At 38.2% G+C, this 15,890-nt stretch overlaps 1 protein-coding gene across 1 annotated transcript in view; it reads left to right on the top strand.

Moving 5' to 3' along the window:
• Positions 1-15,890, top strand: part of KIF16B (kinesin family member 16B) — a 146,972-nt gene that overhangs the window by 90,297 nt on the left and 40,785 nt on the right. Inside the window, exons 20-23 of the mRNA XM_050893407.1 lie at positions 76-234; positions 1,095-1,200; positions 1,734-1,784; positions 9,499-9,621. Of these exons, the coding sequence (XP_050749364.1) occupies positions 76-234; positions 1,095-1,200; positions 1,734-1,784; positions 9,499-9,621 (439 nt within the window). The remainder of the gene's footprint in view (positions 1-75; positions 235-1,094; positions 1,201-1,733; positions 1,785-9,498; positions 9,622-15,890) is intronic.

Below are 15,890 nucleotides of genomic sequence, written 5' to 3'. Positions count from 1 at the left end.
GTACGGTGCTTCCCATAAGAATTATGAGAATCAACTCTAAACCAGAACGAATTACATTTTAAGATCTCTTTGTAGCCTGGACCAGGAAATTCAGCAGCTGAAGCAAAAAATATACGAGGGTGATGGTGGTCAGAAAGGAAATCATGGAACGTTAGAAGAGAGACTCTCCCATACCACTTCCCCTACCAGCCCAACAAAGCCACAGCCACCTGCTGCTCCGCTAGTTGATGATAGGTAGGTAACCTGCATTTCTGCAATGTTTTGGTAGGAATGCAAATAATAGCTTTAGAAAAGAAATATTTTGAAAGATGGTTCTGCCAGGGTTGGATTTTAATTAAATACTGTAATTGCGCTTAAAGACTAGTCTGGAAATAAAATCAATTTTCTGTATTTTACTTTAAATAAACAACGGCCTAATGTGTTGCTCCTGTGCAGTGTGTTTTAGCATAGAGGGTTGGGAAACTGTAGGCTAAAATGTATTTAAATTGTTTTTGTGTTTACAGTTACTTGTCTATATGGTATTGCTTTATATACACTTAAAGCAACAAAGTAAATGAAGTTTTCTTAAGCCTTTTTTAATAGGGCAGCTGCCTGGTATCACTTAAAATCTGTTGCATCTCTGTTATTTTTACACTTATACATGCAGTTGTTAGTATCGACTCTTGGAACACTCCTTCTGTTTGAAGACCAAATGTTTTGTTACCCCAAGTTGCCGATATCGCAAAAGTGATAAAAGCAAACCGTTAAGTAACTGAAGATGCAACCCCAGCCTTCTATCTCTTCTTCATTGCTCTTACCCTCACTGCCACTCGTATGTAGAGCTGTACGCATAGCAGTGGCTTAACCTGTGGTCCATTAAATTGTCTAATTGTGATAACAAATTGTTAACCTTTGCCTGCTAAATGAACACTTGCTTAAAAGTCCATGTTCCTTAAGGAGGGATAAAACTGGTCTAACGTTAAGCCTGCCAGTTAAGAGCTGTGCGGTACTTAGGGTTCATTTCAAAGAGCCCTTTCTTGATGTCTTGCCTGTCTTTATTTTTATCTAAGAATATACTTCCCCCCCCCCCCCCCCCCCCCTTCTGTATCTTGAAGGATAAATGCCTTTATTGAACAAGAAGTGCAGAGAAGGCTCCAGAATATTCATCATAAAGCTGAGGATAACGATGTTAGCCTGTCCTGGTCTACAGAAAGTTTAAAGGTGAGGAGACATGGGTAAGAAATCCTGACCTTCAATGCACCGTGTGTAACCACTGATTTAGTTTTGTTCAATAATTTTCATGTTTTCCTATGTTTATTTAATTTTAATTTACCAAAAAAGGAAACAGGAAAACAGAGATATCAGTTTTAGATTTTGATCGTCTTTTTTTTTTCCAGTGGCTGTTTTGTGTTGTATTACATTTTTTTCAGGGAAGAGTGTGTAGATGGCAATAGGAAGCTTGCAGATAAAATAAAAATCTTCATTTTATGTCTGTAAAATACATTGGTAAAACTCTGTCCAGAAGAATGGTAATTGTTTATACTTGCAAACAAATGCTCATTTAAAAACTGGTGACCTAATTAACCCAAAGACTGGGTGGATTGACTTCTCAGCCAGTGGTTTAATAAATATCAATAAGAAAATAGTTATTTTTGGCTATTAAAAAGAACGTCTCTTCCTATGAATACTTTTAAATGAACTTATACAAGAAAGGCACTCTTTTTAATAATTACTTGTACCTTTTTTGTTCTTAGGATAATGAGAGGCTTAATAATGGCACTGTTCAACGCAAGCTGAAGTATGAGGTAGGTCATAATTTGTCAGAATGAAATGGTTGTCTTAAATTATGGCATGCCCTGTAATTAAATTTCTTAATGTTTAGCTGCATAATTAGAATTTTGAATTCACAGAAAGATTAATGGCTAATAGAGATAGCAATGCGTTTTGCCAGCTGGAATTAAAGTGATTTTTTTTCAGATTGGGCATAGCTTTTTCCTTATTTAAAAGGAAAGGTGTGGTGTTATTGTGGATCTTTCTTCCTTGTTTTGTCATGATTCTTAATTTGGAACAGTATCCCTTTCCTGATTTTCAGAGGGTAAAAGCATTTAATGAGGAGAGATTGTCTGAATTCAGAATACCACTTCACATTTTTGACTCACAATGAACTACTCTAAGGGTGTCTATAATATTAGCAATTAGCATCGGGCAAATTTGCCGATGCCATGAATTCTGTGTTCAGTTTTGGGCCCCTCACTACGAGAAAGACATTGAGGTGCTAGAGCGTGTCCAAAGAGGAGCAACGAAACTGATGAAGGGTCTAGAGAACAGGTCTTAGGAGGAGTGGCTGAGGGAACTGGGGTTGTTTAGTCTGGAGAAAGGGAAGCTCAGGGGAGACCTTATCGGTCTCTACAACTACCTTGAAAGGAGGTTGTAGCGAGGTGGGTGTCTGTCTCTTTCCCCAGGTAACAAGTGATAGGAAGGGAGGAAATGGCCTCAAGTTGCGCCAGGGGAGGTTTAGATTGGATATTGGGAAAAATTTCTTCACCGGAAGGGTTGTCAAGCCCTGGAACAGGCTGCCCAGGGAAGTGGGTTGAGTCACCATCCCTGGAAGTATTTAAAAGATGCGTAGATGTGGCACTTAAGGACATGGTCTAGTGACGGACTTGGCAGTGTTAGGTTAACAGTTAGACTTGATGATCTTAAAGGTCTTTTCCAACCTAAACGATTCTGTGATTCATACATGTATTTTTAAACTGAGTCTTAGACCTCTCCCACTGTATTTGGTTGCCTAACTTTTGCTTGAACTATGGTTAATTACTTGTCTTGGTGAGTAAATCCTAAATACCTTTATGGATTTAGACCTCAATAGTAGGAGGGCTGCAACGCTTCTAACTTGGACTTTTTTTGACTTTTACACTGTTATTTTTAAACTGTGTTGGACTTTTTGTGCTATCTTAGATAGTATAGGATTACTTTTTTGTGCGTGTGTGGAAAAATACTAAAGGGCTTATAAATTTCTGCGTCGCCCTTTGACTTTCCCGTGGTTTTCGCGTAAAGCAAATATAAACCAAGTGAAATGGATACTGTACAAAGAAAAAGCAGTGGTGGGCTGGGAAGATCAACCATTCCTGAATCAGACCTCAAATCACTTCTGTTGGATTTTCTCTCTCTAATTTTGAGAGATTCTGCAATGATTGTACCAATTTTGAATGATTGTACAAACCTAATCAAAATCAATCCTCAATTTAAGAAATGTTCAAATCGGAAGGTTTTATAAAGACGTTTCTATTTTCTTCTTTTGAAATTTTTGACAGAAAAGTCAACAGTGGCAGCCACGTTATGGCTTTCCATTTATGTCTAAAGATGGCATTTGTGCTTCTGAGTTGTGTGGAGAAAACGCAGGAGTAAGAGACCATAAAAGACAAAAGGAATGTACAGAGATGTGGCACTTATTTTCCCGTTCTGGAAGAATCTCCTCCCCTTTTACGTCAGACAAGGCATTTGAGAATGAAAGGAGTATTTCAGAACAGGAGAGCTTTGCTTGTCGTTGTGACATTGAAAGTAGTTTAATTAACTCTAAAAATATTAATACTTTAAAGAGTAAGAATGTTCCTTATCAGAATGTTTTATCTACTTCTTTACAAAGTCATGACTTAAATAATGTGGCTTATTCGCTCTGTAAGGTTGAAAATTTCAATCATTTTGACGATAAAATAATTACTTCTCTGGATTGTGACAGCTCAAGAACTGAATCTGATTGTTCCCACTTGAAACAGCTGTCTCCTGTAGGATCCTTAATGGGTGCTAATGAGCAGGCTGGCTTTAACAGCATATCGTGCCTTCTCTTTTCTCCGTCTAATGTGCATTCTGAAATAATAACTTGTAAAGAAAACAGCCCATTTAAGACAGTGCACCCAACAATTGAAGACCAGTCGAGTAATTCTCAGCTTCCAACACAAAAAGCCTCTGATTTGATTTCTTTTAAGTCAATAGCTTCTCGTTTTGATGTGAGACCAGGACACACTTATGGTTTGGGATATCTTTTCAGTAAGCTTTCCTGCCTTTACAAAGATACCAGTAGTCAGCTGCTCAACAGTACGGTCATTTCTAAACAAATTAAGGAGTTTGGAAGTTTGTGTGACAGGAGCGAGAGATGTGCACAAGCGGTATCATTAATAAAAAATCTGCCCTTTATAAGAAACTTGCAAGTAAAAGGATTGTTCAAGTCAGATATGAATCAAGACATGTCCCTCTCTACTGATGACGCCAAAGCTCATACTGAAAATGTCATTCAGCCTGAATCATCCCCTGTGCAAGAGGCTATCACGATGTATGTAAGCACAGGAATCTCCGATGCCTGTGCGAGAAAGCCCTCTGAAGGATTTGCATGCTGTTGTGAAAATGAAGAGCTGGAAAGCAGTCTTGTCTTAAGACAGAAATTTGTGCATTTCCCTGATGTCTTTTTGAAGCTTCAGGTCTGTTCTCTGGAAGAAGTGCTGGAATTTTTGACCTGTGCCTTACCTCAAATTTGTATTAAAATGGAGGAATTGAAAGGTATATATTGGCTCGCTGTTGGCAATTGCAAAAAACCTGATCCAGAACCTGCTTGCTTGCTTTTGTTCAGCTCCGTTCTGTATGTTGTTGTTTCATCAGTCAAGCAAGACGTCTGCCACGGTTCCTTGGCAATGTTTCCTGAGGTTCCCCTCGTCACGATAAAGGAGATTCAAGTTGGCTTTGCTGGACAGAGTATTAGTCTTCTGTGTTCTGCTGAAGATGGCTTAGTCACAATATTTACCTATAACAGACACTTCACTCAAAGAATCTGCCATGACATAATGAGCGTTTTGATTTCTACAATGGATGATGCTGTTTATTTAAATCACCAGCTCTTGAAAGATGATTTGATGCGGATTTCACTTGACTGGACATCAGAAGTAAATGATGTAGTTTTTTCAAATGGAGTACGATTGTCCTGTAAATTCAGAACTGTCTTAGCTGATCTGGTTTACTTACTCCATGAAAATATGGGATGTATTAAACCTTCATTAGGTGACGTTCATGTACTGCTATATACCACAGTGAAAACAGACTGTGCTAAGCAGACTGTGTATAGATCTCTAGTTCTTACAACTACTCATATAGGTCTCTTAAGGGAAAATAATGTCTTTTATCCTGCACCTAACTTTTTGGATGCTTCGTGCCAGCGATCGCAATTTGACAGCCTTCAGTTGTACAGTTTGAATGATATCCGATGTGTAGTTTTGCCAGACAAAGAGAATTTCACAAAAATTGAGCTTGTGTTTTCTAGAAGGAGCAAGTTTGGATCTGATTCAGGAATTGGTTTTTCGAAATACTGTGAAAAAGAAATAAATACTCAACTGACAGTCATCCCATCAATTTTTCAAAGCAGTTTGCATATCCCTTCAGAAATCTGGAAATTAACATTCGGTTCAAGTGAAGAAGCCATTTGGCTAATTATGCATCTGACTAGGTGTTGAAATCCAAATACGTTTAGATACATTCAAAATAAGAGGCTAATGAATATTGATAAAATCCTTTTTTTTTTTTTTTTTAATCAATAGGCAGAAGAGTCCTTTGAGCCTGTAAGGCAATACTGCTGTACATAAATTTCCTTGGGAAAGTGAGGAAATTAAATGTTTCTATCTTTTATGTAGTAGGTGGATCAAAACTATAATTACAACTGTGTCTTCTGATTTCCATTTTGGCTGTTGTTTCTGGCTCCCTCCATCTCCTATCTGTCTTCATTAATGCCTTCTCCATTCCTCCTGGATTGCCTTTTCCTTAATCTTTCTAAGTATCTTTGTTTCTCCTGCTTCTCATCTGTTTCATGCCCTTGATCTCAATATTTCAAAACATCAGCAATATTTTTTTTGTCTGAACTGTAAGGTGCATTTAGGTTCCTATGGTACATTCACTGTATGCTCTTAGTGCTAAGGATGTTTATAGCTTTTATACTTACAATTGTGGGAAGAATAGCATGGACAATTCTCTTCTGCTTCGGAGTTTTGCATTAAGGATTGTTGCACTCTTGCATTAAAGTTTGTCACAAGTGCAAAAGGAGTTGTGTTTGCCTTATTCGAAGCGTGTTGGCTGAGTTACCAGGAATTGATGGATTTGCTATGTCTCTTTTTCCCTGGGTTTGCCCCCTTTGCCTAGAGCCAAGAGAGTGTAGGCTACGTGGAAGCAGTGAAACAGAACAAGAAAAATGCAGATAACATCCAATACTCTTTTTAGATTCCCCCTTCCTTCCTTTTCTTGCAGGCAAGCAAAGCATGGCGTTAAGTCATTTCTATTTATTTTGTCCAAGTAGTTAACTTGTACTCCCCTGCAATAGAATAAGTCTCTATGTTCCTTTGATGTGAGTGTTTAAGGAAAATGTGATGTGAAAATGAACCTGGTTAAAGGGTGTAAACAGACATTGATTGTGCTTTAAATAGCATTTTGACCTTTGGTCATGCTACTATACCTGCGGTAAGACAAACGTTTTGGGGTTTATCATCTGTGTACATGTTTGTCATGCTGTTAAATGGATAGTTAGCAACTGGGGATACTGCCTGACGGATGGAGTAAGTTTAACTCTAGAGTTCTCTCCAGGTAATGTGCCTGGCCTAACTTTCCTCTTTTTCGGCTTGCTTACTAATGGGGTTGTTGATGCTGTGAGATTGCATCTCTTATAGTCTCTTTAATATTAAATTCCAAGAAATAATGGAACTATTGAACATTAGTAAAGGGTTTCCAGTAGTTGAGGCTTGCCTTTAGCTTAGTACAAGGTTATTCTTTGCCTGTTACCCCTGTCAGATGTTCAAATAATAAATAAGCTGTTGTCTCCCATCTTTTGTTTCTTCCCTTGTAAAGGGAGCTGAATACCTTTTGAATCCTGTTGCTTGAATGTGCCATCTGCCTTGTTTGAGGAAGATGGTCCTTGGCAGAAAAACCAGTGGTATCTAATCTGAAATTCTAAATTCTGTAAGCATATTGCCAGTAGAGGTGCAATCTTCCACTAGACAGAGTTAGACTTCAGTCTCTCTACTAGTATAAGACCATTTCCCATTTGTTCTTACCATATGTTAAGACATGATAACGTAACTCACGTAGGATTTAAAAAGTAGTAAGTTGCATTGGATGAGGAAGTTACGTCTGGAAGGATGAACACTGGTTTGGAGAATTATGTTTTTTAATCATAACAAAACTTTCTCCTACCTTAAGGAAGTCCAAAGATGAGCAAAATGTGTCACGTTATTTTGAGGTATGGTTTTTGTTTTTAATGAAAAAAGTATACACAAATATCTCACAGAATATGGAGTAGACAGAGTAGTTATGAGTTGGAGCGTAACCTTGTGTCAGTCCAGTTCAAGAGTGGCTCCCTCATTGACATCACCAAGGCACTTCTTCTGAGCCTTGCCGAAAGTTAACATTGAGTGGCACTATGTGGGAGGACTGTCTTAATCAAGGCTGTTAAAGGACAACAATTTCTGCAACTCATTCCTTTTCAGATTATACCCCAAAGTTAAATGTTTGTGCATCTCATGTTCCCAATAACATGATTTTCCTCTTGTGTTTGTTTCCAAATCTAACTCGTTGAATATTCTGCACTTTTATGAAAAAATTACTTCACAGCAATATCTTTTATTCTACTGTAAATTAAACATAACATAATGATCGATGTTTATGAGTATCAAAACATTATTTAATGTATTAGGGCGCGTTTTTCACAACACTTTGCATTTGAGATTATTTTCCTCTCTGACTATTAGCTATTTGTAATAGTTCTCTGGAAATAACTACCAATAAATTACGTGTTGACAGATGTGGCTGTAAGAATAACTTCATGGTTTTATTGTTGTTTTAAAACAGATGATATTGTTGTCAAGGCAATGAACTCGTCTTTCCCCTAAGGAAAGAATTGCTTACATTTTCTGCGCTCCAGAAATGAGTTTTAGTTGAAAAGCTAGTAACGTGGGGAGAAGAGAAAGAAGGGCAAAATGGAGAGGAGAAAATATTTGTTGTGTAAACAAAGATCACTAAAAATATTTTTCCATTCAAACACAAACTTTTTTATATTTTCACAAAAAAAAGAAAGTTTGCGGAAAACACCTTCTAGATAAAGTCAGTTAATTGGAACTAAAATTCACTTTCTTTGTATTTTCTTTTTCACTACTCTTAATGCTAATGTTAAGGGAAATGACATTGGCATTTATAATGGACTGGTAATGAAATAACAGCCTCCCCTTCTGGAGAGCCAGGTGAGGCTGCCGAAAAGCTCTCTGTAACAGGCAGCATTTAGAGAGGTGTTTATGAATGAGTTTCAAACTTCCCTCCAGCTGCTACACAGTATCACATGTACTGGAAGTCATCAGGAGCTGCTACAAAGAAGCCAAGTGTCAGTGAGCAGAAGTGTGAGCCGTGTTCATGTTTGGAGATATGTTGGTCAAGATTGAAGAATTTTGACCAAGCAACGTGTCTCGTGGTAGTTGCTAAAGGATTGAAAATGAATGTTGAGAATACAGTTACAGATCAAGTGATGGATAGCATCACTGAATATATAACATGGTTGTAACTTTAAAGTGATAGTTTTTCAATCTTTTTTGTTAGTGTTAACTTATATTTGTCACGGTGCTGTTATTTTTTAAGTACAAGTTCATTAAGGTTTTCAGATCAAATACATTCAATTGAGAAAGTGGAGGACTTCCTAAAAGGCAGTTTCCATACTTATTCACTGTAAATGCTTAGGCTACTTTTGGACACAGTCACTGCAAAGCATTAATCTTTTCAGTTGCAAAAATATTTTATTTTTGATGTAACTTCAGAGTTACAGATTCCATCTGGCTGTTAGTCAGGGGAATGTGCCCTCATTACAAATACCTTTTTAGATCGTTTTGTCCAGACCATGCAAATTTATCACAGTTGAGTTTTCTGTTAATTGATTTAACTTCTAATTTATCATTTAAATATGATATAAAGAAAATAGTAGGAAACTGTTCTGACAGTGGACTGCTATGTTATTTTTACCTTAATTATAAAACGAGTTTGGATTTTTAAAGTCTAAGAGCTTTCTGAATTGCCTAGATCCCCTGCAGCTTTGCATGATATTGTAAACAGGTTTGTTATATAAAGACATACAAAAAATACGGCTGTGATGGCTTGATTAATATATTTATTTTTTTTTTTAAAAGGGTTAATACAAAGTCTTCTGCTTTCCCTTGTTTTTGATATCCAAGCTGAAAATGCCTTTTCAAAGAAAAAGCAAAATTTTTGAAGACACTTCACCTTAATTTTTTCATGCATAACAAAATGCTAGCGCTTGCTTATAAAAGGAGATCCACTTTGGTTTCAAGTAATTCCTTCATTTTAGAAGTAATTTCTGCCTCCTCCATGCTCTCTTTCCCTGCTCTTCTGGCCAAGAACACTTTCTCATTTTTAGTGAAGTTCTTCTCTTTTTTTCCTTATGTAGTGATTTTGGTTTTCCTTTGTTCTCCCTATTTGGTATGCACATGAAAGCGGATGGTCTGTCGTTCACTGGGAGCAAATCCAGACGATCTAAAGGACCCAATTAAAATTAGTATTCCACGCTACGTCCTGTGTGGGCAGGGAAAGGATGAACACTATGAGTTTGAAATAAAGGTAAGTGCTTTTCAGTTGCTTCTCCTTAATGTTTGGAGTCTCTGTACACATGTTGCTTGCATTTGTACAACAGTAGCATCATAGTAACAATAATAATAGAACAATGCCTTTTGTTTAAAACCAAATAGTTCCTAGTTTGCTCTGTCCAACCGTCGGCGTTCACTGTGACAGCGTCACAGTTAGCGAAGATGGAAACGGCAGCTGGAAATGCACCTGAGGATCTGCAGATTCCAGAAATCACCTTACTAACACCAATGAAATGTAGCTTTTGTTCCACTAAGTGCAATTTTTGGTTCTCTTTCTGTTGTCTAAGCGGCCTCAGTACTGTTAAATAAGAGAGGTTGTGAGAAGGCATGCACAATACGGGACACTATAAAGATAAGTATTTTCCAAGTGGATTGATTGTACACAGGAGGTTGGTGGTCAGACACTTGGGGTGAACAGTTCCAGATCCAAAGTCAAATAATTCAGTTGAAAGTGCTGCAGAGATGAGGATTAAATGCATATTGGTTATAGGAAAGCCCTTTATTGAGACGCAAGTGTCAGGTATAGAAAATGATTAGACTTGAAATATTTACCTGTAGTAATGAAAGCATAATTAAAGTATTTTGCACATATCCACAACAAAGGCTTGATTCGTTTCAGGCTCTCTTTGTTCTGATTCTTTCCACCCTGTTTTTTCTAGTGGCTTCCTCAGTTGATCTTCTGTGCAGAAATGCTGGAAAAAATGCAGAAATATACATTATGTTTCCTCTGGTACTAAGCCAGTGTTTTTTCAAAGCAAGATGTGAAGTCTAATTGGAAATGTGCTCTCAGTGCATGTGGACATGTAGCATAACTGATATACATGGCATCAAAGACAGAATTGGCAGCCTTCTTCACCGAATGTACTGCCAGATGCTTCGTTAGCTGGTGTAAGTTGGAGGAGTGACCTGCCCTCACGGTGTGCAGAACCATTTTTGAACTATGCTCACATTCTCTTTTACAAAGGCTTTTATTAAGATGGGCAGTCTTAGCTCTGTTTGAACTAATTACATTTTCACCTCGAAACATATGGCACAATTTGTGGAGGAACACTTCCTTTTGCCTTTTGAACTTTGACTTTCCTGGAGCCAGTGAAAGCCCAGAGCCGTAGAGACGCTGGGAGAAGAGTAAGCGCATACAAAACTTCCCCAAGGACTGTTCTAGCTGCCAGCTGTTTTCAGCACACAGGATTTACTAAACTGGGTAATGGTTAGTGAAGGTAAATACAGTAAAAAGGTATTTTCTCTTTTTAGTAAGTTGGTGGATTTCTTTTCCAAGTATTCTCCCTTCATCTCTAAAAGCCATGTAAGCAGCTGCAAGATCTTAGGATGAAGGGACAGCTAAAGAGTATGTGCAGGAAGACTTGGACTTACCTGGAAGGAAATGTAATAGAAGAAAAATGTTGGAAAGGAGTGGGATTCGTAACCAGGAAAGAACAGGAGGATATATCAAGGAGAGATACAAATGCATATGAAACTGGGCTCCAGCAGTTCTGTTGCTTGTATTTTGTTTCTGTGAGAAGCAAGGCTTGCAACCTGACCTCAGTAATGGCATGGAATGAGCGAATGCTCTGGCTAAGAGTGGTGTATATGGAATGGCTGTTCTCTTCTGTCATACTTGCCAGTACCATCTTTTCTCTGTCTCCTGTGCCATTTCTAGGCTGCCTCTGAAACAAACTGCTGCTTAAATAGCTGCTTTGATGAAGTTCAAAGCAAAGAAATGGATGACATATGGGGTAGGGAATGGCCTATCACTTTAATAATTGTATTCCGTTGCTGTCAACTTCCTTGGAGCACTAAATATTTTTATTGAAGCTCCTATGGACCTTAGTTTGGCTGTCTTTGGGATGTTTCTTACAGTCATTCCCTTACACAAACCCATCAACTGTTTATGCTTTTTCCTTTGCCTCCAGGTCTCTATGTCACAGTGGGCTGCTTTTGCTGTGGTCAGGGTTTGGCTCCAAGCTACAATCCACAGACCTTCCACAAACTTTTCTATTTTAAACCTTTCCCCTGCAGAGCTCCCAGCTCTAATTTGATCTGTGTTAATCTTCAGCTGCTGTTACTTTTATTCTATGGGAAATCAAGATACATGGTATAGTGATTTTTTTTTTTTTTTTTTTTTTTTTTGCCTTAAAAATCAGGAAAGTAGGAAGACAGGGCAGGGAGGAGAGAACGTGTACCTGTTTATTTCATCCCTTCTTGATGGTCAGGATACAATGTCAGCTGTTGAAATAATTCCTTATTTCAGCCTTACTTTACTTTGTTGAAGTTTATTTTCAGGTGATCTGATACCAGAACATGTGTCAGTCTTGGGGAGTGGCTGGGGTGTTGTTAATCTCATTTCCTTTGCCAACTCCCAAATAAGCTTTCTTCACCAAAGTTCCTCTTGCTCTTGGGAAAATGGGTAGCTGACCTATTTGCGCATAACGGCACTTTGAAATCTCACAAAGGGACAAGGGATAATTGGGTTGAATTGTAAACCTTTGAATCCTAGGTATCTCAGAAATATTTTCTTCAGCAGATGTTTCTAGTCATAGTATTTGTAGTTAAGTCCTGGCATATTGCTGTATAGAGGAACAAATGTAACAAATTTCTGTGTACAAACAAATATATAAATATAAATTTATTTTGGTGACATGCAATAGCAAAGGTTATTTCCTTTATATGCCAAAAGAGAGTGAGTTCCACTTTTCTTGGCAGCATCACGGTCAGTTCATAAGTCTTTCAACACTAACATACCATCCAAAAAGATTTTCTTTTAGTGCAGGTTCAGCATCTTGTCCATCTGGACATATGTAACATTTGGCAATGGGCCAGCAAGATGGTCTGTCCGCTCAGGTTCTTCCACTGGATACAGATCCTACTTTAAGATGTTGAGTGGCTCCCATGAGAACCTGTTGGAGAGAGTTCAAAATAGAAACAAAACCATACTCCGTTAGAGTTAAGATAGCACCTTCTCCTTTTGCAGCAAGAGATGTCACGGAGCTGTTTGTGCTGGTCTGCTATTAAGTATTTAGTATGAATAGATGCGTTTCCAAAAAAACCTTCCATTTGAGCGACGGTTTTATATGTTGTCTTTAAAGACATGATGAAACAGTAGTAACTTAATCAGGTCTAAACATACTTACGTTAGAGCTGAATTAGAATACCAGAAAACTATTCTTGTATTCTCCCCTTCCTTTCATGTTGTTGTGATACGCAGAATATTCAGACAAGGCTGTGCTAGAAACAGCATGTGGGAAGAGCTTTTGCATCGATGAGACTGTTGGCATCTGTTACAGGCAGTGCCTGTGGTTGCAGACAGTACCGATGGAGGGCAGAAGGAGCAGTGAGGCAGCAGGGAAGGGGGAACTCCAGCTCACATCAAGGCACGCAGGGTCTCCTGAGAGCAAGCGATGGAAGCAAAGCCTGGAATCGGGCACAGCCCTACAGGGGATCCTCTGACAAGAGGAGAAGTTGTAGATAAGCCTTCTCGTTTTTATTCAGCTTTCCCTTGTTGTTCTGAGTTCTCTCATGTTATTTATCCTGTTTGATATTCTTTCAAAACTGGCTTTTTCGTGTGTTTTGTTCAAAAGATCTGCAAATGTCCCCGTCCCATACTTACAGACTGTATATAGTCTGTCATACAGCTTTTTTTAAATAGGGGAAAAGAATCCCAGCCCAAACTGGTTAGATCAGCTGTAGGAGTAAAAGGCCCTGTTGTAGAAATGCTATTGCTGTGCTAGGTGCACTGTAATGCTCCTCTTTATATGAGTGGATTTTGATCCTGTCTGTCCTAATGACGTTATTGTTGAGCTTTGGGGACCGATTAAGATTTTGTTTAGCTTTGAAATTAATTTTCCAATAACACCAGCAGTAACAACAATAACATTTTGCAATGCATTACCTGCTAGTTTCATTACAAGAATTAGGAAAGTAAACGAAGAGGATGACAGGGAGCAAGTCAGGTCAAGCCAAGCCACCGGAGAACACTCTAGAGAAAATGCTTCAGTTTTTAGGCAGCACAGATATATGGCTTTGCTGTTTTTCTTCCTGTCCGTCTCTAACAAGTTGTTTGTTAAACTTTGTAGAAGAAAGCTAATAAATAATTGGCTGTGGGCAATTTGATTTGGGTAAGTTTGGTACCACCCTATCACCTGGACAGCTGTCAGATGCACAGCCATCAACATCACTGGCAAGCTGACATACACGCTCTTCCCCAGGCTGTGTAGCTGGAAGAGTCCTGGATGCTTTGTGCTGGGTTGCTCCCCTAAAGGCATGCTTCTGTGAAAATCTTAGGGGAAAAAAGAGGTCACTTCTGAATAAAGATCGTGTACAAATGAAATTATCACAGCAAAATTTCACGACTCAGAAATATTAAAATACAGAATTAAAGCAAAAAGAAAGCAGGAATGAGTAACATCTTTATTTTATGATTACCCGCTACACTCTAAAGGTTACTTGAACATTGAAATCACAAAGCCCTTTACTTTAAAGTAATTATTCAGAACAAAATGGTTAATTGGTTAATTGAGATCAGTGTAACATGCATATTCCTGAATAGTTACTTTTTTAGTTAAACCTGCCTATGCATGTTAAATCCATTCACCTGATTTATAAAGTTTGAGCCACTGTTAACAATGTATTGAGAGAATATAGTCCATCATGCAGGCGTCCTAATAGTAGTAGTCAAGCTTATTGGTGACATGACAGATGAATTTTATCAGAAAAAATGAATTTGCATTGTGGAGATGTGCTAGAAGAACCTATGTTTTAAGGTTTGTGAAAAGTTTTGAGAAGGCTAGGGGTTTTTTTACTTACATATTTTAGTTAAAAATAGAGGTAAAAATAGGAAAAAAAAAAAAACCAAACCCAAAACCGGGTTCCTGATGTCATAAGACACACAGTAATTTTTGGTTTCCAAAACACTTCCCCCAGTTTTCCTGTTCTGTATACAGCAGCAAAGGCAGCCGGGATGGGGAAGGGTGGGCCAGAGATGAGTTTGTTGCGAGCGTGAGGTAGCAGTTGTCAACAATGGTGCTTGGATGCTGACTTCCCCTGACTTTATTGCTCTGGTTTCTTTTTCTCCTACTCTGTTATCCTGCTCCATTGCAACTTTCTTTGCCTCCGTAACTTTCTGATACGCTCAATAGTGAGGGAACTCCTTGTTAATTTTAGGAGTCACTTTAAGATTAAAAAGTCCCTGTCTTTGTGAAGTGTGTTCTATGAAAATGCTTATTTTTGATCTTCGTGCATAAAATCATAGCTAGGCGGAGGTAATATCATGTATTAGGCCTGTTAGATTAAAAAAGCAACAGTCTTTTCAGGTTTAGGCAATGCCAGATGGCTTTCTCCAGCTGTAGTAGTCGATGTAGAAGAATGCCCACCTCTCCCTGCAGCATTGCTTCTTGGTAGCCTTGGATCACCAGAGCTACAGAAAGACTTGGTTGTAAAATCAAAGGCTCCAGTCTCAGCACTTTTATGACCCACTTACAAATGTCTTTCATTTCACCTAATTTCAGACAGTGAAAAATTTTCTTTCCCTGAAATTTTTGTTGGTTTCTCAGTTCCAGTGAGGATTTTGTGAATAACTGATGGTAAGGTTGGCTTACCCTCCCTCTTAGCTCCTGTTGCTATGCGCTTTATTCACAGGAGTAATTCTGTTGATTTTAATGAAACTTCCTGTATAAACGGGATGTTCATCAACATATTGATGACACAGACCAGGAGTATTTTAAAGGAGTATCTTCTACTGAAAGCTGGCATATGTAATTTTTTTACCCTACAAATAGGAATCCCTTTTTACGTGGTAATGAACTCTCTGTGTCCGAGGAACGTGTATTTATTAATTGTGTATATCTATGTATATGTGTGTGAGTATATGAGAATATACATTTCTATGAATGTATAGAGAGGCTACGCTACACTTGTGCTGGATGTTACTCGTTCGTTAATGGAACACCCACTGATTGTAATGCTGAGAGCTGCAGAGCTGCACCAAGGAATGACTGGGGATTGGGGATATTTTAATGTGTTTACAGCCTTGTCAAACCACTCCGGAATAAGGAATAAACGTGTTCAGTTTTTTTGCTTTGCAATCAGTGCTCCTTATTAAATACAGTTCTGTCACTGTAATGAAAGAAAAATTAAGTAAGCCTATAAAAGCTTGCAGATTTAAGGGAACTAAGAATTGCCCGTTTTAATTTGATAACCTTGTATACTGCATGGTTTTTAGTGTTGTGCGTTGTGTGGTTTTACTTCTGT

Source organism: Gymnogyps californianus, chromosome 3 (assembly GCF_018139145.2).
Source record: "Gymnogyps californianus isolate 813 chromosome 3, ASM1813914v2, whole genome shotgun sequence".
NCBI lineage: Eukaryota > Metazoa > Chordata > Aves > Accipitriformes > Cathartidae > Gymnogyps > Gymnogyps californianus.
This window is presented reverse-complemented; position numbering and strand designations above follow the sequence as displayed.